At 39.7% G+C, this 27,249-nt stretch overlaps 1 protein-coding gene across 1 annotated transcript in view; it reads right to left on the reverse strand.

Annotated features, from left to right (window-relative positions):
- The window catches only part of LOC137040659 (NACHT, LRR and PYD domains-containing protein 12-like), a 98,540-nt gene that overhangs the window by 64,225 nt on the left and 7,066 nt on the right, over positions 1 to 27,249 (reverse strand). Inside the window, exon 6 of the mRNA XM_067416448.1 lies at positions 24,355 to 24,528. Coding sequence (XP_067272549.1) covers positions 24,355 to 24,528 — 174 coding nt within the window. The remainder of the gene's footprint in view (positions 1 to 24,354; positions 24,529 to 27,249) is intronic.

Genomic DNA, 27,249 nt, shown 5'->3' on the forward strand with positions numbered 1-27,249 from the left:
TAAGTAAAAGAACAGATAGCCTTAAGTAAAAGAACAGATACCCTTAAGTAAAAGTACAGATCTCTCAATATTGTACTTGGCTGTCAAAATCAACAACGACCCTATACCGACTAGGCTTTTAAAAGAGATGCTTCCAGAGGTCATAGATCCTCTGCTTAATATTATTAATTCATCCTTGACATTAGGATATGTACCGAAAACCTTTAAGTTGGCTAAAATTAAATCACTTATTAAAAAAAAATGCAACTTGATCCTTTTTTTGAAAGAAATGGTATCTGTGAGGACTTCCAGTCAGGATTTAGACCGTATCATAGTACTGAGACTGCTCTAATTATAGTTACAAATGATTTACTCTTATCATCTGATCGTGGTTGTATCTCCCTATAGCCCCTTTCACACTGCACGCCGGACCCGCAATATTCCCGGAACACCTTCTGTGTGAAAGCAACCACGTCCCGGGATTGATTACCGAATTGAACCCGGGTCGGGGACCTAGTAATATTGCGGGGTTCGACCCGGGACGAGTGTTGTGTGAACAAAAGCCGAAACTAATGCCGCAGCGTGTACGTAGTTATCGTGCGACTCCTAGAGCTTGTGTTTTCAATAATACAACCCTGCAGTGCCAGAAGAGCTCGTCTGTGTTTTAAACGCAGAGAGTGTTCGTATACAAAATAAACTAAAATTAAACAAGCAGAAACGTGCGCAAACTGGACACAAGTCGAGACCACGGAGCTCCTTACTATCCGCGCTGAAGCGGAGATCGCTCGCCGTTATACGTCACATCCGGATGTCACGTGTCAACTTGATCCGGGACCGTTACGGGTTGTGTGTGAAAACGCACATATTACGGTATTTCGCTGGCAGTGTGAATGGACCAAATCTAGCGGCCCGGGAACAAATGCTGGGTCGCATTATCCATGTATTTGCCGGAATCGCAGTGTGAAAGGGGCTTATTAGTGTTACTCGATCTTAGCACTGCATTCGATACTATCAACCACAGCATTCTTTTGAATAGACTCAAGTTATGTTGTCATTAGTGGAAATGCATTCAATACACTGATCCATAACCGTTTTAATCTTTATTTGAGGTTTGAAAACAAACCCGGAAGAGAAGACAATGCTGAATAAAGTCATAGTTTTTGTTATTTTTGGACCCAAATGGATTTTGGATGCTTCAAGAGACTCTAATTAACCCACTGATGTCTCATATGGACTACTTTGAGGATGTTTTTATTCCCTTTCTGGACATGGACTAAATATCTAATATCTTAAACTGTGTGTGAAGATGAACGGAGGTCTTACGGGTGTGGAACGACATTAGGGGGAGAAGCTAAAGGGTTAGTTCAACCAAAAATGAAAATTATTTCATTAATTACTCCCCCTCATGTCGTTGGACACCCGTAAGACCTTCGTTCATCTTCGGAACACAAATGAAGATATTTTTGTTGAAAGCTGAGAAAGGCCTCCATTGTCATTCAGTACATTTCCACTGACCCACTCACAAAACCCTAAACATGTTGTTATAAAGTCCATCACACAAAAGTGGCTGTACAATAATTTCACGAAGTGACGCAAATAGTTTTTGTGTGCAAAAAAAATCAAAATAATGAGTTTATCCGCAAGGTTATTGTCTTCCGTGTAGTCTTCCGAATAATTGTTTATTCGACACATAATCCTAAATAAACCCATCTCCGGCGCGATGACATAGATCCTTCAAATATTCATATTCAATAATTGTTTACTCGACACATAATCCTAAATAAACCCATCTCCGGCGCGATGACATAGATCCTTCAAATATTCATATTCAATAATTGTTTACTCGACACATCATCCTAAATAAACCCGTCTCCCGCGCGATGACTCCGATCCTTCAAATATTCATATTCAATAATTGTTTACTCGACACATCATCCTAAATAAACCCGTCTCCGGCGCGATGACTCTTGATGATCGTTCAAATAATCATATTCAATAATTGTTTACTCGACACATCATCCTAAATAAACCCGTCTCCCGCGCGATTACTCCGATCCTTCAAATATTCATATTTTTGTGTAATCAACGCGTCATCCTCAATAAAGGCGTCTCTTGCGTGATACCACTAACTTTGGAATATTCTGATCTAATATGATTTCTGACCTGTAAGGTTGGCAGAATAATAATCATACACTGTGTGTTAATAGGCCAGAGGAGAACTGGCCCCTCGACAGTCTGGTTTCTCCAAGGTTTATTTTTCTCCATCATGCCCTGATGGAGCTTTGGTTCCTTGCCACTGTCGCCTTTGGCTTGGCTTGCTCAGTTGGGGACACTAAAATTTCAACTAAAGTTTTCAACTAAATATCCAAATGAATTTAATTACTAAATTAACTGTATCAGCTTTATTACTGATCTGCCCACATTGATAAATTGAATAAATTAAATATGATAAATTGAAATGAGCTGATGACATCACCGTTTTCTCCAGAACGACAGCGGAATAAATATTTTGCAATATTGCAATATTTTCCTGTTTAACACTGTAAAGATGCTTTAAAACAATCGTCATTGTAAAAGCGCTATATAAATTAAGTTGACTTGACTAAAATAGGAGTAAAAGTAAAAATCTGGGTAGAGCGAGGTGCTAGGTGTGTGTGGAGGAGTTAGCCTTTGTTTGGTCATTGCCACGTGTGTGAACGCGTTTGTTGGGGGCATTCCCAGCTACTTTCAATGACTATACTCAGGTGGGTATAAATAGAGTGATAGTCCGCGGCAGCCCTCATGTGAAGCCTGACGAATGTGAAGCCCGACGAATGTGAAGCCAGACGAATGTGAAGCCCGACGAATGTGAAGCCTGACGAGTGTGAAGCCCGACGAGTGTAAAGACATTCAACTCTTCCCTGTGCAACTCCTCCCGGGCAAGGACCCCGGCAAGGCACTTGAGTATCATCTTCCTTTTCATTATTTGTGTTCAGTTTTCTTATTCCTATCTGGCCTTTTCTCTGATCTGTATTCACCATGTGCTTTCAAATCTCTACTATTACTACTAGCACTCGCAAATCACGCTCTGTACGCACGAGACGCCGCAATCCTAATAATTTGCACAGTCTGCGTAAATCCTCTGCTACTTTACTCTCTATTCCAATTGGTCTCTGGAATTGCCAGTCTTCTGTAAACAAAGCAGACTTTATTTCATCCATTGGGACTCATTCTCAGGTCAGCCTCATGGCCCTAACTGAGACCTGGATCAAACCAGAGGACACTGCCACTCCTGCAGCCCTCTCAACCAATTTAACTTTTTCACACACTCCTCGGCCTATTGGGAGGGGTGGGGGTACTGGTTTGCTTATCTCAAATGATTGGAAATTTGATCCCTTATCATCTCTATCGGCCAGTTCATTTGAAGCACACACAATCACTATTACTCACCCTGTTAAAATCCATGTTGTAGTGGTCTATCGTCCTCCAGGTCACCGCGGTAACTTTGTGGAGGAGTTGGATGTGTTACTTTCTAGCTTCCCTGAGGATGGCACTCCTCTGATTCTGCTTGGTGACTTCAACATCCATCTTGATAAACACCTAGCCACAGACTTCACCACTCTACTGACTTCATTTGACCATAAGTTAGTATCTACTATGGCTACTCACACATCAGGTAACCAATTAGACCTCGTCTACACACGCAACTGCTCCACGGACAACACTTTAGTTACTCCATTACACACATCAGACCACTTTCTCATCACTTTTAACCTCATACTGACTCCTGGTACAACACGTACTCCGACACAGATTACCTTTCGGCGTAATCTACACTCACTCTCCCCCTTTCGCCTATCCACTATGGTTTCATCTTCACTCCCTCCACCTGCTCAGTTCTCAGCACTGGACACTAACAGTGCTTCTGACACTCTTTGCTCCACTCGAACATCCTCCTTCGACAATTTTTGCCCCCTTTCATCCAGACCAGCCCGCCCCACCCCATCTGCCCCCTGGCTGTCTGATGTTCTCCGTGAACATCGCTCTGGACTCAGGGCGGCAGAGAGGAAATGGCGGAAATCTAAAAACTATACTGACCTTACCTTGTATCAGTCTCTTCTCTCTTCTTTCTCTACAAATGCCTCCACTGCTAAAACAACATACTACCACAACAAAATCAACAATTGCTCTGACTCTCGCACACTCTTTAAAACATTCTCCTCTTTTCTTTGTCCTCCTCCTCCACCTCCTTCATCAACTCTTACAGCTGATAACTTTGCATCATTTTTCACAATTAAAACCTCTCTCATCAGCAACCAGTTCTCCTCACCACAAACTGACACACACACATCTAAACAACTAACACGAACACGCTTCCATCCTTCCCTCCACTCTCCGAGGCAGATATTTCTAAACTCATCCTTTCCAATCACCCTACTACCTGTCCACTTGATCCTATACCCACTCACCTCCTACAGGCCATTTCTTCTTCAATAACTCCTGCACTCACTCACATTGTCAACACTTCTCTTCACACGGAAACCTTTCCCACAGCATTTAAGCAGGCTCGGGTAACCCCACTGCTTAAGAAACCCTCTCTGAATCCAGCACTTTTAGAAAACTACATCCTTTCTGCCTTTCATTGCAAAGACACTTGAGCGAGTTGTTCAATCAACTCTCTATGTTTCTTGAACAGAACAACCTTCTGGACAACAACCAATCCGTCTTTAAAAGCGGCCATTCGACTGAGACTTTACTCTAGACCTTACAAAGCAGACCTACAAAGCAGCTTACAAATCCTCACTGCTCATCCTGCTGGATCTGTCTGCTGCTTTTGACACAGTTAACCACCAGATCCTCCTGTCAACACTTAAGAAGATGGGTATCTCAGGAACTGCTCTCCAGTGGTTCAGGTCTTACCTCTCTGGTAGGTCCTACAGGGTGTCATGGAGAGGTGAAGTGTCTAAGTCACATCATCTAGCTACTGGGGTTCCCCAGGGCTCAGTCCTTGGACCACTTCTCTTCTCCATCTACATGTCATCATTAGGTTCTGTCATTCAGAAACACGGCTTCTCCTATCACTGCTATGCTGATGACACTCAACTCTACCTCTCATTTCAACCAGATGATCCTACAGTCTGTGTTCGTATCGCTGCCTGTCTGACAGACATTTCTGAATGGATGAAGGAGCATCACCTTAAACTCAATCTTGCAAAGACAGAATTACTTGTTGTCTCAACCAACCCAGTACTTCATCAAAATTTCTCCATCCAGCTTGGTTCATCAACCATAACTCCATCCAGGACAGCCAGGAACCTTGTTGTAGGAGTTGTGACTGATGACCAGTTAAACTTCACTGACCACATTACTGCAACAGCCCGGTCCTGCAGATTTGCCTTATACAACATTAGAAAGATTAGACCCTTCCTATCAGAACAGGATGTACAACTCCTGGTTCAAGCTCTTGTTCTCTCCAGACTGGACTATTGTAATGCTCTTCTGGCTGGGCTTCCAGCATGCACTCTCAAACCCTTGCAATTAATCCAGAATGCAGCGGCGAGAGTGGTCTTTAACGAGCCGAAGAGAGCGCATGTTATGCCTCTCTTCATCAGACTGCACTGGTTGCCAATGGCTACTCGCATCAAATTCAAGGCACTAGTTATCGCCTACAAAACAACCACTGGCTCTGCACCAATGTACCTAGACTCACTTGTTCAGACTTACACACCTTCCAGCTGTTACCCGAATTACAGGACTGTAGTTATGCAACATATTGATACTATTATTATAGACATTCAACTGCAAATTAATGGAGTACTGATGGTTGTAAAGAACAATCCCCCTTCCAGAGTGCTCTAGTCAGCGAACGCGCCTGTGGAGCTGTGCTGTCGCGCGCCGTCATGACAACGCAGCCATTACAACTTCCTTGGCAGTAAGAGCGCGCTGCAGTGAGAATGGCTGTGTTCTTCAGCACGGTGATGGCGGTATAACGTTAGGCTGTGTGTCCACCAAAGCGTTTTTAGCCAGCTGAAAACGTTAGGCGCTCAGCTGAAAACTCCCCGCTGTGAGCGCTTGAGAGCGTTTTGGCAGGCAGTGTTTTTTCTCCTCAGTTGAGACTTGAGCTTGTTGTTATGATACGGAAAATCCTACTCGCTCGGTGCGCTCCAGGCGTTCTAACAACGTAGCGCTCTCATTGAAAACAATTGAAAATGCCAGCCAGTATTCTCTGTCCGCGGCGTTTCTGGAGTTCTCAACGCTGCCATGTTCGTTGTGTTACTGTTAATGCCCTTCCACCTCGCGCGAATGCGTGAATTCAATGATACGGCACATTAAATCGATCCTCTGAGTTTAGGCTCGATCTTTAGAAATTAATATGAAAATCGATTCAGAATTGGTGAATCGATTTTTTCAACCAAACCAGCTGGATGCTTCTGGACACGCGTGTTGCCCTCTCATCCTGCAAACCGGCTTGGGACCAGATTGTGCAGAATAAGCAGGCCCACCCTTCTCATTAACCCCTTTGCAGTAAGGTCTCGCCGACGGCCCCAGATTACTGATTACTGAAAAACTTGGTATAATTATAAAGATTAAAGCCTCCAGCTTCGTTATCTGACCAATGTTTATGATAAAATGAGGTTGCAGTGACATTATTTCTTAATTTATGTCAGGAGTGCAAAATAATCCATCCGTTATGAACGATATTTTGAAAGGAATATCAACAAGAATCAAAAGCCAGACACATCATCTGGTTTTATTAGTGGTCACATACATGAACTAAACAGCATCCATTCGGGCTCTAAGTCAACACGTGCACCTATTTGGACAAATATAGATTTATCAACACGTTTGCAAAATATTTTGTCATACAAAATAACATTTCTATTAATTTCTCACTGAATTATGCTGATCTGAAGAGCTGAATGACATTCGGAGCAATCTCTGGCCGTTTCTCAATACCAAGTAGGCAAACTTCTGACTTGTGTCCTTGGTAGTTCAGACTTGTCGAGTTGGACTCGGGAGAACGAACTCCAGAGGACGAGAGGAATCGTCATCAGTCCCTGGTCAAGTACCGTTCCAATTCAAAGTTCACTTCTAGCTTTTTTACCGGGAGTGGGCGGGACCGGGAATTGTAATATTATTAATTTTGAACTTAATTTGGCCACCGAAAGACTTTAATCACGGAAATATACGGCCGAAATGTTGTGGTGACACAAAGAGAAACCGCAACCTGCAGGTGCTTGTCTAATGCAACATGTCTGCGGCGTGGACGTATGTGGTTCATCTCACATCTGATGACACATCTATGGTAAACTTTGTTCAGTGCATGCTAGTGCTTCCATATGTTCAGATATGACCAGTCATTTTCGCCATCACTCCGGGCGCATGCGCATGCGGCGACCAGCAGTAAAAAAATCTTCGGCGTCCTATGTGTTTTATTTTTACGAGTGTTTGTGTATATGTTTTACGTTTTATAGTTTACGGATCTCAAGACTGAGTCTGTTAAGAACAATCTATTCATTGGGACCTATGGAATTGATTATTTTAATCGCGTTGTGGATATTTCTGAACTTGAACTTTGCCTGCCATGGAACCGGGGTTTCGGCCTTAAGGATTCATTACACCAGGGATCAATTATTGGCTTGGAACACGCCAATTACGTTTGATGGTCAGTTGTCGCTTTCTCAGCTTCCCGATGGCATACTTCGGAAAAAGAACCGTAAATATGCACCGGAAAATGATGCTGGGAGAGTTAAGAAGAGGAAGCGTGGGAAAAAGGGAGGTGTTCGTCAGCGACTACGGCGTAAACAACTTACCCGTATCCCCCTGCCCTCGTTGATTTTGGGGAATGTTCAATCATTACGGAACAAACTGGACGAGTTACACGGAAATGTTCGTTTTCTTCAAGAATATAGAAGCAGCTGTGTGATGGCATTCACATAATCCTGGCTAACAGAGCAGGACTGCGACAATGACTTGTGTATTGATGGATTTGGCATTCCATTTCGTATGGACAGAAGTGAAGAGATTACAGGTAAATCCCGCGGGGGTGGTGTGTGTCTTTATGTTAATAAGCGCTATTGTTCTGCGGTGACTATCCGGGAGAAAATATGTACACCCGATATGGAGTTATTGTCAGTATCTCTTCGTCCGTTTTATTTGCCTCTGGAATTTCCACAAGTTTTTATAACTGTCGTGTATATTAATCCGAAAGCAAACAACGTCAATGCAACGAACACTGTATTGGATGTTGTTCAAGGACTTCAGAACATTTGTCCAGAGGCGCCGAATTTTATTTTGGGAGATTTTAATAACGTGTCGCTTAAAAAGTCCCTGTCAAACTTTGACCAATACGTTACATGCCCAACGAGGTACAACAAGATGCTGGACCTCTGTTATGGGAATATAAAGGGGGCATATAAATCAGTACCCTTGTCACCATTAGGATTCGCAGACCACAATTGTGTGCAGCTACTTCCGACATATAAACCCTTATTTAAAAGAGAAAAACCTCAGTTGAGAGAAGTTAAAATGTGGTCCGAAGACTCCATCGCCCGCCTGCAAGGATGCTTCGATTGTACGGACTGGGAGGTGTTCAAAGACTCTTGTGAACAAATTGATGAATTGACTGATGTTGTATGCTCATATATAACCTTTTGTGAGGATATGATTGTGCCTACACGTAAATTTAAGGTTTTTCCAAATACCAAACCGTGGATGTCAAAATCAGTCAAATCTAGTTTGCAGAACAAGAAATTAGTCTATAAGCAGGGGGATGGTTTACAGAGATGTATTTCGAGAAAAGAAGTTAAACTGGAGATTTTTAAAGCTAAACAGGCATATAGAGTTAAGTTAGAGAAAAATTTGGCAGAAAACAACTTGGGCTCAGCTTGGTCTGGTATGAAGAAAATTGTGGGATTACAGCACAATGTAAATAAGGGCACTGTGTGTATAGAGGGTCTTAGATCCAATGTTGCTCTTTCTAATGCTTTTAATGGATTTTATTCAAGATTTGAATGTTTTAACTTTAAAAAGGAAGTTGAGGAATTGCGATGCCTGTGCAAAGAGGATTCACACGTAGTCTTTGAACAAGCGGCTGTGGAGAGAATTTTTTTCTCCACTAAGGTGAACAAAAGCCCGGGACCAGACTACATATGTGGTAGAACCTTAAAGCACTGTGCAAAGCAATTAAGTTATATTTTTTCTGATATTTTTAATTGGTCATTACAGATACAAAAGGTACCTAGTTTGTGGAAAGAGGCAATCATTGTTCCTGTTCCTAAATGTAATAATCCTAAAGTATTTAATGATTTGAGACCAGTTGCCCTTACCTCTTTAGTTATGAAGTCATTTGAGAAACTGGTGAAAGCTGAGTTACTAAATAAGACTAGACAAGTCCTCGACCCCATGCAATTTGCATACAGAGTGGAGAGAGGTGTTGAGGATGCTTCACTTGTTTTAATTAATTTATTGACTTGACACCTGGAGGGGAAGAACACCCATGCAAGACTTTTATTTATTGACTTTTCTTCTGCTTTCAATACTATTCAACCCCACATCCTAGCTAGAAGATTGCTTGAGGATTATAAATTGAATTATAATTTAGTGGGATGGTTATTAGATTTTTTAACTAATAGAAGGCAGAAGGTAAAAGTGAATGGTAGTTTCTCTGATGTATTAAATGTATCTACCGGATCCCCGCAAGGTTGTGTTCTTTCTCCTCTACTGTATATTTTGTACACAAATTTGTGTCAAAGCCTACATGAAAATAGAGTGTTTATTAAGTTTGCTGATGATACGGTGATAGTGAAGGGGGGATTTTGAAATCCACTGCCGCTTCAATATACCTGTATATATTCATATCCTAATTAACTTTATAATCAAAACTTTAATCAATATTACCTATATTATTATAATGATTCTATCCAGTTATGATTTTGTTTTAGTTTCTTGTTTTCTAAAGTGTGTATTTGGTCTCTGAGGAGTGACTGAGGGTCTGGCCTAGAGATGTGTGATGTGTCACTAAACACTGGCAACAAGGTCATGTGTTTGGATTTTGGAGGTATCACACACCCCTAACATGTCAGGAGTGCAGCAACAGGGTTTGCTCACTTAGCCCGGCTTCCAGATATGAAATATGGATTTGTCTTTCATTTAATTTATTATGTTTTATTCCTTTTATATTTCCTTTTACTGAAACACTAAAGACTCAAGATGAATATTGCCTGTACTATTGTGTGTCCCTCTCACTAAATGAAAGCACATGTTATCAGTATGTTTTGGTAAGAACTGGAGCTTAATCAGCTCCAACCTTGGAGAGACTGTGCATCTGTGTATGTGCGCAATATTCTGTGTTACAGATCAGAATGGTGTTCAATGGGCACCCTAAGAGATGGGTGGACTTGTTGTTCTGGGCAAGCTGGCGCCTGCTCCAGATCTGGAAGGTCACTACGGGCCTGATTCTGGGTGAAAGCATCAACAAGTGACACGTCAGTGGAAACGTGCATCAGATTAACTGACATGAGTGGAAATTTACCATGACTGTGCATTGTCTCTGAGCCAATCAGAACCATCCACATCGCAGTAATGACGTGGATAAGACCTTGAAAACGGTATAACTGTTGGGACAATTGTATGTACGATAGGGCGAGGCAACGAGACGGTGAGAGAGGGAGCGCGGCCTACGAACTCCTTGTGAGACTTGAAGCTGGCTTCTGCTTTTGAAACTGCAAACTATTCTTAAGTAAATTTTTATTTTATTTAATTGGAATCCTGACTCTGTCTTCATTTCTTCACTACTGGTCCTGGGTCATAAGCTGTTAACCCCTAACAGTTTTGGTGGAGGATGCGCGGGCAATCATTCCTTGGTGACACCCCTGGCAAAACAACAAATAAGGTAGTAGAAAGCTTTAATTATTTGGTTAGGGTTGTCTGAATGGAAGAGATTGGAGAAGGAGAGCAGTGTGCTTCGCTTCATTCCACTGGTGAAGAGTGAGGCATAATTATACTAAAGGGTAATAGTATAAGAAGTCGCTGAGAGTATCGTGACGTGCTGAAGGCATAGGTAAAAACGGTAGCAGACAGTGCAAAGAAGCGGACTCAATAAAGGGGAGGGCCTGCGGGGCAGAGGTAACGTCCTCTACAGGAGCCGTCTTGGATCAACTGTTAAGGTCCAGGAGACATTGTGAACCTGCTCCATCTCTTCCATCTCAGATAGGGGATCCCCGAACTTAGAGTTTAGAACTTAGAGAATCAGGCAGTCAGGGAATAAAATATTAGTTATTAGTTAAACAAAATAAAAATAGATTCAGGAGTTGTTTGCCAGGGATGCATCTGGAACGATCCCGAGGAAAATAAATATTGTGGCCCAAATTGGCACGGACCAGTATGTGTGACGTTTTCGTACAAGTGTCCTTTGCAGTTTCATAACGCAGAAGCCACAGCTGTGTTGGGTAAAGATCGCCACCTCCATCTCTTGCTGTTTCGGTGAGTATGAACTTTGACTAATATATGGCTGATAAATTGTGAGATGATCAGTAACTTGATCAGTCTTGATAATATATATATTGAAAAGAAAGAGAGCAAATGCTGTAACTAGCTTTGCTCTGAAGCCCTCACTTAAAAGAAATTTGCAGAACATATTTATAAAAAATAAATAAAACATGGCAGCAAGGTTTTAATTCAGACTGAAAAGTTAAATAGCAACTTGACTGGCTACAAACAAAGAGTGCTTATTAATGAATTTGTAAAATGGGTGGGGGTTTTAAACCCTGAAAGAAAAATCCCAGGAGATTACTGAGGGATGGTATAGTCTAATGGCCAAACGTAATAAATTGTCTGAAATTACTGGAATTGAGTTGTAGTCTGAAAAAAGGGATTGAGATTGTTTTTGAAAAAGCGAAAACACCAAGATGTGTGAGCTGCCAGTCTTATCTGCCCCCTCCCCTCTCGCGCGCTCTTCTCTTCTCTGTCCGAGCGAGTGCCGCTTTAGGCACCGCCTTACAGACTGGGAACTAGACTGAAACATGCCGGTTGCTAAATGACAGAGTTTTAATTGTGGTCAGCAGGGCCATTTTGTATGTAACTGTAACCACCCACCCATAAGGTGTAGAAATGGTGGCAAATCAGCCCATCAGATTCAATTTTGTAGATGAAACAAAGTAAGAAAGTAGCAAAATAATGAAATATGAATATAAGGTCTTAAGTAATTATTTTTGAAGGAAAGATCTATGAAAATTAATTAAAATTATGAGGTAAAATTAAAGACATTGACTGAAAAACGTGAGGCAAGAAAATGTATAAATAATAACATAGAGGTTTAAATGACAGATTTATGAAAAAGGTGGTTCCTGTTCCTCTAACTCTTTTCTGATCAAGTTAATTTGTCTGAATGTTGGTAAAAACACTGTTGGTAAGATAAATTGGTGTTAATATGTTAAAAACCCTAGATACTGAGGTTTTGGGTTTCAAAAGATAAGCTGGTGCAGAGCTGTAATAAAACAATTCGCTTATCTGAATCTGGCCCCCACCATTTCTGGTGCTATGGCTGAACTTGCAAGAATAACAGAGACTTAATCTGAGAAATTTGTAGTTTCTAAATTAATTGTATGGGAAAAAGACAAATATAAAATTAATTAATTGAAAATGTGATCTCTGTCTAAGGATAGAGTTTAAAGGAAATGTTTGATGTCTTATTTGAAAACAATTTTAATTTCTAGCCAGATCTTATGCTGAGCTAGTGTGAGTAGTATAAAGTTTATGAAAACAGAGGGAACCATCCTGAATAACTCAGAGTCTCTCTCTCATTCAAAACCAGCTCAATGCTGTTATCTGAGCTGTGTCTTAGGTGATAAGAGATTTCTAGTAAAAGCACAGTGCATCAGTTGAAAATCATTGAGACAGTGATTTGTTAAAAAGAGTGAAAGAGTGCCATTAGGAGGGCAATAATAAAGGTATAAAATGTTTTTAAAAACAGAATATTAATGAATTTAAATTTTTAAATAAATTATTCCATGACCAGTGACATCTTTGTCTAATCTTAGCCGCCACCATGCACAGGACCAATGGATCAGGTCAGAGTCAACATGCAGGACATTAAATTGAATGGACAGTTGTTATGGCTAAATTCACTGAGTATAATCTACGCACTAATATGTTGCGGTTTGAAGGATGTAAAATGGTATCAGTGATTAAATAGTGTTATGATTAACCTGTCTCCATGTTTTACCTATAGTAAGCAGACTAAATGGCTCTGGTGACTCTTGAATGCACTTTCCCCAAGACTCCAGAAAAACATCTGATCCATTTTAAGGGTCAAAGATCTCAAGCGATGACCAATGTGAATGAGGGTGATTCGCCGAAGACGGGTAAGATCCTCTTTTGGCCAGCGGGGGACGACCTAAGACATGGGGGTCACCGCCATTGGGCACTTCCAATAAGGGAGGTGTTTTTATGTGAGGTGTGTATGAGAGTTGAACCGATGACTGTGAGGCCAGCAGCATCAGTAAGGGGGGACGCTGTGTTTGTAGGGGCCGAGAGTCCAGACAGGACACAGCAGGGCCTGCCCTAATAATGGCTCCTCTATACCGCTCACTCAAGTACCGCACTGTTTGTGAATGCCAGGGAAGACCCTGAGTGAAAGTTATGATGGTAAAGGTCATTCAAGAGCCAGCTGAGACCATGAGGTGATTGTCATTAACTTTTGTGGAGACCAGAAAAAAAATTTATTAATTGAATCAGTAAAACTGTGATATTGAACTAATATTTCCATATCATGAGTTTAATCCTGCAGGTCATTAGATATGGCAGAGGAGAATTTGGAGGCATGGTGGTGTCTAAAGATAAGGACAGCTGTTGAAGTTTAAAGAGGTCTGGATAACAAAAGGTATTTAACTAAAGTAACTTGAAGAAAAAAAAATTCATAGCATAACTTATTTTGAGATGATTATATAGCTCTAATTTGAAAGTTAAACATTTACATTTCTAAACTTTGTAAAGGTTAAAGGTTAATGAATTTAATATAAGAGACTATCCGTGTAAGAGAGAAAGAGAGACTGCTTGAGAAGGAAGAATGGTGCTCTGTCTGTTATCGTCGTGCTAAAGCTGAAACTAAACAAAAGTAATGATATCAGAGCCAAAACAACCCAGCTGACTTCTCTAAAAATGAAGGAATAATGAACAGACATGATTTGAAAATTGGTTAAGAAACCAAGAACTGAGTTTAAATATTTTTTAGTTAAACACTAAAAGCAAATTTTGATAATGAGCAATTCAAAATTATATGTTTAATGTTTGTGTTTGTTGATGACTGCACTTTATGTTTTGTATGTGTTGGTTTGTGAAACTGTTCTGTCCTGATAGTGTGTGTGAGGTCATTAACCTCTGGAATGAGTGTTTATCATTACAGATGGGTTAAGGCAAACGACAACCTTTAAAGGAACTGCTAATTCTGAAGGAATCTGGAAAAGTTGATCCAGAACATGGGACGAGCTTTAAGTGGACTGGTATCCAGCTCTGTCCGTTACTGGTAATTATGACTAATTTTGTCATTTATGATGCTGATTTGAAATCATCTCTGGATTAGTTGAAGTGGAATTATAAAGTTAAGGATTGCCGTTTCTTAATGGGTTAAACACCCATCTCTAAATTTAACTGAGGGTTTAAATTGAAATAATGTCAATTGATTAGAAATGGTAAACATAAATGTTAGAAACTTGACGGCAGAGACAAAGTGACAAATTGGCTGAAGTCACTATCTAAATTATCCAGAGATTCCCTCATATTTCTGAAGGCAGAAGGGCGGCCAAAAAGATAACTTCTAAAAAAAAAAAAGTTTTATTTTTATTTTTCATCCCTTAAATGGATGCAGGACATTAGATGTCTAGTAATAATGTCTAATTAATGTTAAAGGAGCAAGTGACTTTAAGTTTTTCGGTGTGACTGCGATTGAAAGATGAATAAAATAATATTTTGGTTTCTGTAGAGCAGTAGAGATAAGGCTGAAACAATAACGATCACATGGTGCATCAGCAGACTTACTATTTTGATAAAGAATAATCTGACAAGTTAAAACGAGAGAGAAATAGCCCTAAAGATTAATGTTGTGAAAATAAAACTTCTGACAGAATTTATGAACACTTTAAGTCAAATTAAGTTAATATAAATTGAACTATGAATGCTTTTCAAAATAAAGATTGTTTTAAAACAGTTTTAAATAAATTGATGATGACAGTACACATTTGAATACTTTATAAAGTAATATGGGAGATTATGAAAATTTGTAAGTTCTTGGTAAAATTATAACAATTTTGGTGTAAGTGGCAAAGGAAGGCTAGTGAGTATCTGATGAGAAGTATCACTGCCAGATGACATGAATCAATAGGGTTAAGATTTTGGTCATTTGGAGCTTACGCCTAAAGAGTTTTAATGGACAAGACATTGAAAGGAAAAATGTTACTTTAAAGGAAACCCTAATGAATGGATTTTGAATGGTTTACTAAATAACATGGGTTTGAAAAGTTATTTTGAAAAATAATTGGTATTGAGTATGATTAAGCACAATGTCACAAGATAAAGATGTGAACAAGGTGGTTGAATGTAATACAAATGGATAATTATGTCGTTTTGATGAAGTTTTCAACATTAACAATTTTATGGTTATGTTCATTTAAGTTAAAAATGATGTGGGCTATCATGAGTGAAAACTGGATTTGATGGAAAAAGCAAGTGTAACAAAAAGGTTTGAGTATGTGGAAATCTATGTGGAAAAGAAAATGGAGTTATGAAAATAACAAGAAAATAATTGATAACAAGAAGGTTCTTGAGTAAAATCAGCGAAAAGCGAATGAAATGAATGTTATGTACATGTTTGAGGAAGACATTAATAGGATGTGAAATTAAGATGGTACATGTATGTAGACTATAAACTGAAGGGTGTTTTATGCAGAGACTGAGACTTTTGGATGGATTATTATGCCTATTTATTTTGTTTATTTTTATTTCAGACCACTGTTGTTTTTGAAGATGAAGAAGGTCTGTGTTTTGAAAGAAATGTATTTAAAATCCCTCTTTTTAGATGAGATATCTTGGTATTTATAATGGGGTGGTATTTAACATGGGGTGATGTAGTATGTCCTCTTGAGGATGAACATGTGCTTATTGTAATCAATCAAGCCATTGATAAAACCAAATTAGATGAGATTAATAATGGTTGAAGTTAAATCCCTGAGGGGAAAAGAGATTTTCTTTTTTTCAAAGATTATAAACTAAAAAGGGGAGGGCATTGAAGATTATGAAGCGGCCTAAATTGGTAGACCAACTTTAGGGGGTCATTGGGACCCTAAAATTGGCCTTTAGGAGGGAGTGAAGGGGGGATTTTGAAATCCACTGCCGCTTCAATATACCTGTATATATTTATATCCTAATTAACTTTATAATCAAAACTTTAATCAATATTACCTATATTATTATAATGATTCTATCCAGTTATGATTTTGTTTTAGTTTCTTGTTTTCTAAAGTGTGTATTTGGTCTCTGAGGAGTGACTGAGGGTCTGGCCTAGAGATGTGTGATGTGTCACTAAACACTGGCAACAAGGTCATGTGTTTGGATTTTGGAGGTATCACACACCCCTAACATGTCAGGAGTGCAGCAACAGGGTTTGCTCACTTAGCCCGGCTTCCAGATATGAAATATGGATTTGTCTTTCATTTAATTTATTATGTTTTATTCCTTTTATATTTCCTTTTACTGAAACACTAAAGACTCAAGATGAATATTGCCTGTACTATTGTGTGTCCCTCTCACTAAATGAAAGCACATGTTATCAGTATGTTTTGGTAAGAACTGGAGCTTAATCAGCTCCAACCTTGGAGAGACTGTGCATCTGTGTATGTGCGCAATATTCTGTGTTACAGATCAGAATGGTGTTCAATGGGCACCCTAAGAGATGGGTGGACATGTTGTTCTGGGCAAGCTGGCGCCTGCTCCAGATCTGGAAGGTCACTACGGGCCTGATTCTGGGTGAAAGCATCAACAAGTGACACGTCAGTGGAAACGTGCATCAGATTAACTGACATGAGTGGAAATTTACCATGACTGTGCATTGTCTCTGAGCCAATCAGAACCATCCACATCGCAGTAATGACGTGGATAAGACCTTGAAAACGGTATAACTGTTGGGACAATTGTATGTACGATAGGGCGAGGCAACGAGACGGTGAGAGAGGGAGCGCGGCCTACGAACTCCTTGTGAGACTTGAAGCTGGTTTCTGCTTTTGAAACTGCAAACTATTCTTAAGTAAATTTTTATTTTATTTAATTGGAATCCTGACTCTGTCTTCATTTCTTCACTACTGGTCCTGGGTCATAAGCTGTTAACCCCTAACAATAGTAAGCCTGTTACAAGGAGATGAGTCTGGCCATGGCCCAGTTGTAGACGATTTTGTAACTTGGTGTGATGAGTCTCATCTACAGTTAAATATTATTAAAACAAAAGACATGATTATTGATTTTAGAACATCTACTGTGAAACACGTTAACACAACGATTAAAGGACAAGTTGTGGAGCGAGTTGAGAGTTATAAATACCTAGGTGTAGTCATTGATTCCAAACTGACATTTGATTTGAATAGTGAAATGGTCTGTAAGAAAGGTCATCAGCGTCTGAGTTGCCTTAGGAAGCTTGCCAAATTTCACATTGACAGACACATGATGTCATTGTTTTATTCTGCTTTTATAGAATCCATCATGTCATTTTCCATTGTGGTCTGGTATGGAAGTCTGTCAGTGAAAAACAAGAATTCTTTGAATCGAATTGTCAAGTGGGCAAGCAAGATAATAGGGGTAAATCAACGGACTCTAGAATACTTCTATACAAGCCAGTTGTATAGGAAGGCAAGTTCTATTTTGAGAGACGAGTTGCATCCCTTAAGGAACGGGTTTCAGGTACTACCATCGGGTTGCCGGTTTGTGGCCCCAAAATGGAAAACAAGACGCTACAGGAACACTTTTGTTCCTGCAGCAATTGAGATTTTAAATAGTAATAATAAGAAGAGAGATGTTTTAGTGTGAGATATTGGGTAGGCCAGAGGGGATATGCATGTGTCTGGTGCAGCTTGGTTGTATTTTGTTATTAACTTGTATACTTGTATGTGATTGTATCATGTCCTTTGTATGTGTTGTTTCTTCTTTGGACAAAGAAATTTATTAATCTGCAAAACAATTTTACCTTTGGGTACGAAATAAAAATACCTTGAACCTTGAAGAGCCAGAAGACGTGAATGAGAAGTCGCGTGCGTTGTGAGAAGCGCACACGTCTCACAGCGCACAAATATTGAGTTCTCTTTCAAGTCCTGCGCTTGAACAGACAAACTCACTCAAATAGTATAACAACATGTTCATCTTGAGGAGTATCCTAATAGGAGACATATTTTGTATATGCCTTAAGTGAACTTTTACTGTATACAGTCGAGAAAGACGAGCATATCCCTGCATCATAGAGCCCTGCACGGGCCTCAAATCTAGGCCCTAGCCCGGCCCTGGCCCGAGACGCTGAGGCCCTAGCCCGGCCCTGGCCCGAGACGCTGAGGCCCTAGCCCGGCCCGTGTCCGACAGCTTATCAAAATTCTTTTGGATTTTATTTTATTCTGTGTGTTGTTGCAATGTGCTAAATAAATATTTGCATAATTTATAATGATTTATTATTTGAAACTTTAATATTAATTTGTGCAATTGCAATGCCTTGGTTTTAGTGCATAAAATCTGTCACAGTCCTAAATGCAATGGTACTAATAATTGGCATAATTTATTTCGGTGTTTCGGTTTTCGGCCTTGGTTTCCTCTTTTTCAGCTTTCAGTTTCGGCCAAGAATTTTGATTTCGGTGCATCCCTAGTCTGAAGTAACCAAAAAGAAGGAGTGACAACGCATAAGCCAGCTGCAAGACATTTACTGTGTGTGTGTGTGTGTGTGTGTGTGTGTGTGTGTGTGTGTGTGTGTGTCTGTTTTTGCATTGATGATTTATGTGGAATTTAATGTGTGTGCATCGTTATTATATTGAACTGAAACCCATCTTAAACAAAAATGACGATTTGGGTCTTTATTCATCTGGGCATGGGTATGCTGTGATCAGTACTGAATTTTTTTACTGTAACTGACAGATTCTGGCCAAATAAACACAACACGGGAACGGGAGTCATTCTTCTGGGATTGGGACGGGACAGGAACTTCCCCCCGTTTTTTCGTGGGATTGGGATGGGACGGGATTTTTTTGTGGGACGGGAGAGGTTTGAAAATCCACTCCAGTGTCGCCCTCTACTGGGCACCCGCTGAGCGACTGGATCTCACAACTCCGCATAGGCGCTCTCTTTATAAATAAACTAGGGCTGGGACTGTAACGCGTTAATTAAGGGTGCTTTCACACCTACCTTGTTTGGTCCGGATTTTCGGACTTTTCAGTTTGGTACGAACCAAAATTACAGGTGTGAAACCTCCCTCGGACCATGGTCCGGACCAAACAGACGAAATTTGGTCCGACGAAAATAGGTAGTCTCGGTCCGGACCAAACTGAACAAAGGTCCGGTTCGTTTCTTGTGTGAAAGCATTTTCTGTATAGTTCGGACTTTCAGACCATTTACAGGAAGTTCTGGTGTAGGATTAGTGAAAAAACACAGATTAAACTCACAGCACATGCAGTGATGGAGCGCGCAGCATTTTAACCAGAACCACTTGTGTAGTCATGTCAGCTCGCGTGAACGGCGTGCTCTGCTTGACCGCTCCAGTTCATGTGCAACGCAAATGATCACTCCGTCACGGGATGTCTGCTATATTATTTATTTAAGCTTATTTATTAAATTCAGGCAAACGATGAAACATTTATTAAAATTAAGATAAAAAATACAAAGCTTTCTACAAAACAAAACTTAATGAAGTGGTCTCGATGTCTTTGACATATATTGCACATCTGTGCACGTTTCATAATCAATATAGCCTAGATGAAACTTAAAAATAACATTATAATATTTAAAAATAACTTTAAAATAAAATACATTGTTTGGCTAAAAAGCCTATATCTTCTAGGAGCTCCTCCTTTCCTGTCGGCGCCGATAAAATGTTTGCACAACGAGGACGTTCATTTGGTGAATTTGCCTCGAGTATAGTTGGTGCTGCAAATAGTAATGCCATAATATTAACAGTATTGGCAACGATGGGTCTGTTTATTCATTCTTGTCAAAGTTAGCCACTGAATTGACAACACAATGACGTCAGACGCACGTCCGCTAACAAACCAATCAATGTTAAGATGCAGCCCACAGAGATGATGACGACAGGACGCCAGTGCGTCATGTAAAGTTCTTTGGTGCGATACATAATTGCAATGTGAAAGCAAACCAAAAAGAACCAAATGTCCAAACACAAACTTTGGTTCGGACCTTGGTGCGGACTTTCAGGTGTGAAAACGCCCAAAGATTGATTAATTACGGGACTGTTACGCGTTAATTAAGATTAATTAATTACGGGACTTTAACGCGTTAATTAAGATTAATTATGGGAAAAAATATATATTTTAACCACAATTATTTTTGCACCGCGGAACGTTTTTCAATGAATGAGTTTCGACGGACCGATTATACTGGAACACCAACTAGCGCTCACGAGTCACGACAACAACAAACCATAGTGAACATGAGCGAAGAAGCTGATGAGACCGCTTTGCTCGGCCCCGTGGATGGGAAATTTTGTTTTTAAAAACGAAAGGATGGAAGCGTCGACAAGAGCACGGTTGTGTGCAAGCGATACAACAAGGAGTTAGCGTATCACCGCAGCACATCGAGCCTCAAATACCACAAATACGCTTTTGCTAATCCTAATGGCAAACATTGCGCTGGTCTGCTGGACTGAAATAAATAAACAATATTTTGTTGATTAAGCTTATGTATTCAGTCATTATTCAATGGTTTACTAAAAATACATGTGAAAAATTACTTCTCATTGTTCTCAGGTCAAATATTTATATGCAATTAAAATGCGATTCATTTCGATTTATTAATTACAATTTTTTTTTTAGCGAGTCCCGGCCTAAAATAAACCACAGATTTATTTATTAAACAAGTACATTCTTGCCTGAAAAAGTCTTAAAACTACATTTTTGACACATTAACAGTAGTATTGTTAAATTACGCAGGGTTTCTCATCCGCTATTGACGCTTGCTGGTCGGTGTGAGATGCATTCTGGGATACCGGTCTGTCTCCTCTCAATGCACACACATTTCTACGTATAAGTACAAGTTGGTAAATCCCACACTTTGCGTGAAACTGTTCTTACGCACTCACTGCGCACAGAACTGTGCGTACGCACCCTTGATAAATGAGGGCCCTGGTTCCTGGGTAAAGTTCCTGTAGTGGAAACGGGGCTATTCATGACAGACCTGTGAAACGTTTGTAAACGCTTCGGGAGAGAGAGAGAGACCGGATAGCTGGAGCAATGGAGGCAGTTAAGAGCAAGCAAACTCACGTAGGCCGGCCATCTGGCGTTTCACATGGAGTTTATTATTAGCTCCGTTCCCATGCACACATGGGGTAACGTTAATTTGCACAAACGACAGCGTTACTTAATAGAGGAAAATAAACGATAAAGAGCATCAGAAAACATACATGCAGCTAACAGCTCGCACTCCATCTGAAGGACTGCCCCCTCAGCGAGCGAGTCAAAAAAAGAGGTGCCTTCAGCCTTAAAGGAGCAGCACCGAATTGTACTTGTTACACGTTCATTGAGTGAAAACAATAGACTGTGAATTGAGCCGTTGAAAGACTAGTTAGTAGACTGCAAGTATGTGTTTTACAGGCCAATAACAATGATTATTAGCATCTTTTCTTAGCCTTTGCTAAAAACTCACATGACAGTCTTACATTATGCTTCATAAAATGCATGATTTTAGAGATTTCATCCTTAGATTTGAAATGAAGTGTGGCCACACTTGTGGCTTCACATTAGTTGTGGTTATCAGTTGTTATACTCACATAATGTTTTTATACATTTAAAAATATATTATATATATATTTTTTTGTTTAAATGTTTGAGCCTATATATCTTCATATTAAAACAGTCGGAGTAATTCTGAAGTCTTGGATTGTAAACTCTTAAGCGTTGGCTTTCTAGAATGACATTTAAACACACACAGTGGTGTAACTTTATCGACAGAAGTGTGTGTCAGATATGTACAATAATTCATGTTGAGTTTTTAAAGTACATCGACTTTAATTTATCACATTATTCATGTTTAGATTATGATTGTTTCATCCTTAAAACTAACTATAAAACAATATATTGTTTTGTAAATACATACCCATAAATTATGCCCATACACGCATACACACACATTCATTGTTTGCAAACCAGTTTAACCCTCTGGACCCGAAGAACGCGCCCCATCATTTTGCTGTATTTTTCCTCATGATAATGTAAACCAGCTTAAAATACTCTGTCATGTTTGGCCTCACAGACATGAATGATATATCTTTACAAAGTTTAAAGTGTCTACTTTTTTATGTACACTAAAAATAAAAACTAAATGTTGTGCTTTTCGCTAAATAAAGAAAACAAACAGGATACGCGTTCTCCCGTCTTTCTCCCTGTGAAGTCCTTTCTGAAATGCATGTAAAATATACTCAGAACTCAGAGAAAACTTGCCACACAGACATGACAGATATCTCGTTATAAAGCCTGGAAGGTCTACTTTTAAATGAAGTAATTTATGTAAAAAACAAATATTCTCTGTTTATGTAATCTGTATGAAAACAGTGAGAGGTCCAGTTTCTCCAGCGCTACTCATTAACTTTAATGTGACCACACCCACACACACACAAGCGATTTACATGCAAATCGTCCACGAGGAAGGAACGAGAACCTGTAAACGGCCCCATCATCTCAAAACAAAGAATCATCATCTTTCTTCTGATTTCAGCTCAGAGGACACGCTGCAAGTTTACCTTGGATTTACCTTTAGAATAAGACGAACGCGATTTTAAAATGAGAATTTTTAAGGTAAAGCATTTAATCTCACTTATAGTAGCTTTACTGATGCATAAACTTCACATTATAGGCTAGCCTACTAGCTGAACTATAGACAAACTAAAATGTGTGAAATCAACAGAAACAGGAAATAGGTAGGCAACCTCGATGCTAAATAAAGATACGAAATGAGGATATTATGCTCTATAATATTAAACGCAGCATGATATAAAAGTAGGTTTGCTAACTGTCCCGTTTATTGGGCCTAAATGTCCCGTACATTACTGACCTGTTTATTGACTGCTATACGCTGATGCACCGTTCATGTTGCGTTTTTGCGCACTCATGTTCGTTATTTTAAATGCAGATGCGCTCAAATAGAGATACGAAATAGGGTTCGTTCATCTTGCACTGTCCTTGTTTGCCCTGAATGTGTCTTTTGCACTTTATGTATTATTATTATTATTATTATTTTTTACAGCACTGCTCTGTTGTTTTCATGTCTAAACCCAAGTATACAATAATGTTCAAACGTTTTGGATCTGTCTGTTTTCAAAAAAAGTTCTTCTGCTTAACAAGACTGCATTTATTGATTTTTTTAAATGCAATTTATTCCGGTTTTCAGTTTCACTTGATCCTTCAAAAATCATTGTAATTTGCTGATTTGCTGCTCAAGAAACATTTCTTATATTATTATGAATGTTGAAAAAAATTGTACAATTTATTTCAGGATTCTTTGATAAATAGAAAGTTCAAAACAACAGCATTTATCTGAAATAGAAATCTATTGAAATTAAATTAAATTCACAAAGATGCCTTATATTCATCAAAAAACACAGTAAAGACATTTATAAAGTTACTAAATATTTTTTATTTCAGATAAATGTTATTATTTTGAACTTTCTGTTAATCAAAGATTTATCCCTCTGGGTTAAATCTATTTATCAAAATATCCTGAAAAAATGACAAAATTCATAATAATAAGAAATGTTTGTTGAGCTTATAGATCAAATCCTCGTATGATAATGATTTGTGAAGGATCATGTGACACTGAAGACTGGAGTAATGATGATAAACTCAGCTTTATCACAGGAATAAATTACACTTTACTACATATTCACATAGAAAACATTTATTTTAAATTGTAAAAATATTTCACTATATTACTGTTTTTACTATTTTGGATCAAATAAATTCAACCTTGATGAGCAGAATATATATATTTAGACCTGCAGTACTGTTCAAACGTATATGTATAATTGTATATACTGTATGGGTCGCGTCAATAAAAAAGGTCTATTTTTAAAAAGTTGGGTCTACTGTATTAGAAAAAATATATTTTTTATAAATAATGTACCTGCACATTGTGTATTATTTAATCCCATCTCACCTCAGTGTCTTCAGTTGACAGTGTGGGTCCTCTAGTAAATCACTGAGCTCCTTCACTCCTGATTCTCCAGGATCATTTCCTGCGAGATCCAGCTCTATCAGGTGTGAAGGGTTTGATCTCAGAGCTGACGCCAGAGCTTTATAACCTTCTTCTCTAATACCGCAGTCGGAGAGTCTAGAACAGAAATGCAAATGTAACATTCAGCTAATTACAGTTATTCTAGAAATCACATGAGCAATTTAATCTGCAGATATAATAATTTTATCTGTCCAACAAAATTTATGAACCCTAGTTTTCATACCAGGTTTGTGACAATCATTTTTTATTTATTTATCTATATTTATCATTAAGCCTATCAATCAGCATGTTAAAAATATTTTTTTCAAAATCAAATGTTTTAGTGTGTACATGTTAGGACTATTTATTCAGAAAATATCTCAGGTTGCGTATGTAACCTATGTTCCCTGACAACAGGGAACGAGACACTGCGTCCTAGAACGCTTCAGGGGAACGCCTCCAGCGTGACAGGTGTCTGAAGCTACTATCGAATCACGTCAATCCTATTGACCAGCGACCGCCCATGACATCATCAATGTGCGACCAGGAAGTACATAGGGGTGCCTATCAAACATGACACTATCTTTAGTCTGAAGGGACTGTTTGGCAGGCCGCCATGCTGAGGGGAGTGCATGCCCACTGGCAGTGATAACTGTCAGGACAAGCAAATTAAACTTGAAAAGCTTACACCACTCCCACTCTGGTCACACCGGGCTGTCAGTGACAGCACTCCCTACGGTCATAGCCCAAGCTATGAGCCTCAACAGAAACCTTAATGCATAAGCATGAGGTCCTACCCAGACTGCTAAAAGGCCTGGGGCCAACTTCTTAAACAGAAGGGGTCCCTTTATGGGAATGTGGCCAAGGGGCCCGAGGGCACCCCAGCCAGTCACTATTCGGAAAAACCTTTCCCGCATGCCACCAGGGAGGCCTGACCTGGTGTCGCTTCTGCGGGACACCTTGGCCTGGCCAACCCTGTCTGTTTGAAACAGAGCCACTGGAAAGTCACCTTCTGGTGAGGCATCCAGACTGAGGGACTGCGAACTGGCAGTATTCTCCTCAGACCGGATCCCAGAGACAGGTATCCTAGAGAGCAGTACTCAGCATAGCGCTTTCCTAACCCTTGCTAACGAGGGGAGTTCACCAGCTCGATCTTAGGATCTACCGAGCTGTGTGCTCATTGACGACCCTCAGAGAGGGGAGCACCAGAGCCTGCCTGGTGGGTAACCCCCAGCTGAAGGCCAAACTACCAAATGTTCTATTCTACAAAGAACTGGTAAGAGAAGTGCCTAATCTTGGAAACTTCACCTTCAAGGAGGCCCAGAGAGGCCTACTACCTGATAGCAAGTTTAGCAAGTTTAACTACTCGTTGGTCATTAAACAGTCCACGCTTCTGAGATACTGATGTCCTTTAGCACTCTTTTATTTATGCATTTGAGACACTGTGAAAACTAAAATGTAAACAAAAACAACAAACACAAGTTTTACATATACCCATAAAGACACAAAATCAAATAAAGAAATACATAAGATTAACTCATTTACCGTGTTTGCCTGTAACCAACAGTAGAATCATCAGGAGCCCATGCATATCTCAATTCATGTTTGCCATTCTGTTGACACTAAAGCCCCGTCTCCACCACAGGAACTTTACCCAGGAACCAGGAACTTTGGGTGGTACTTCGTGTGTTTAGACCGCAGGAACCAGGGTCTAAATGAAGTTCCGGGTAAATATTTCCCCCTCCAAACGGCCCTGCTCGCGAGGTAGTACTTTTTCAAAGTTCAGGAACTTTCGAGGGCGGGACTTGGGCGCTGAACATGCTGATTGGTTGAGCTCACGCAGCATTTTATTTCAACGGGCATTTTTAAGTCTTTTGCGAGGTTCGGTCTCGTTCAGTAAATATCAGTCTTGCTCTCTGTCTGATGGCGTGCGCCGCGTTCGTCTCAGCCATCTCTCGTGCAATGTCCGTAATAGCTGATAATAATATACATTGTCATTTTAAATCTAGCTTTACAAGCTTTCTGAATATGCTGCTGAATCTGCATATAAGTGCTATTTTCTGTCGTTGTTAATTACCTCGTAAACCTATACATAACCAGCAAAAGCAGCACAGCTTGAATCTCTTCCATAGCGTTACTCGTTATTAATTATTTTTCACCATGTAAACGACCTGACCGATAACTTTTAAGTGTGCGTCCTTACATGACGTGACATCGCGCGCCGCGCTCATGTTGACAAGAGAGGAAAGCTCATTGTTCTGAGGGGTAAACTTTTTATTTCGTAAGTTATGAAGATAATGTTGGAATAATGACAGCGTATATATTGCCCCAGGCAGTTTTTACTTTAACTGCGCCTGACAGAAGATTTTTTTTTTCTGAGATGATTATTACACTTTACAACAAATAAATAGTTATAAATAATACTGTATTAGTCCTGGTGGCCGTTAAGAGTTGCTATGGCTACAGTTAACACATTCCAGCTGGAGAAAACAGCGTTGACATTTTTGATGCGGCAGACAAACTGCATGTGACAAAATGATTGCGATTGAAAGTCATCACATGTAAACACCAGATCGGTTTAGATAACGTCTCATGTAAATAGTCCACTAAAATCTTTCAATCGGTACACACAAATAAATGAGACTTGGAGGAGCAGTTGCGCGCAGTCCTACATCACCGGACTAATTTGCCTAATCTTCTCGGAACTTTAGATCGCGGTCGAAACGCAGACAGTTGCAGGTCTGGGGGGGAGAAAAGTTCCTGTAAAAAAGTTCCTGGTACAAATTGTTCCGGGTAATTTTGGTGGAAACGGGGCTTAATACTTCCGGGTGAAATAAC

This window comes from Pseudorasbora parva, chromosome 14 (genome assembly GCF_024679245.1).
Source record: "Pseudorasbora parva isolate DD20220531a chromosome 14, ASM2467924v1, whole genome shotgun sequence".
Lineage (NCBI taxonomy): Eukaryota > Metazoa > Chordata > Actinopteri > Cypriniformes > Gobionidae > Pseudorasbora > Pseudorasbora parva.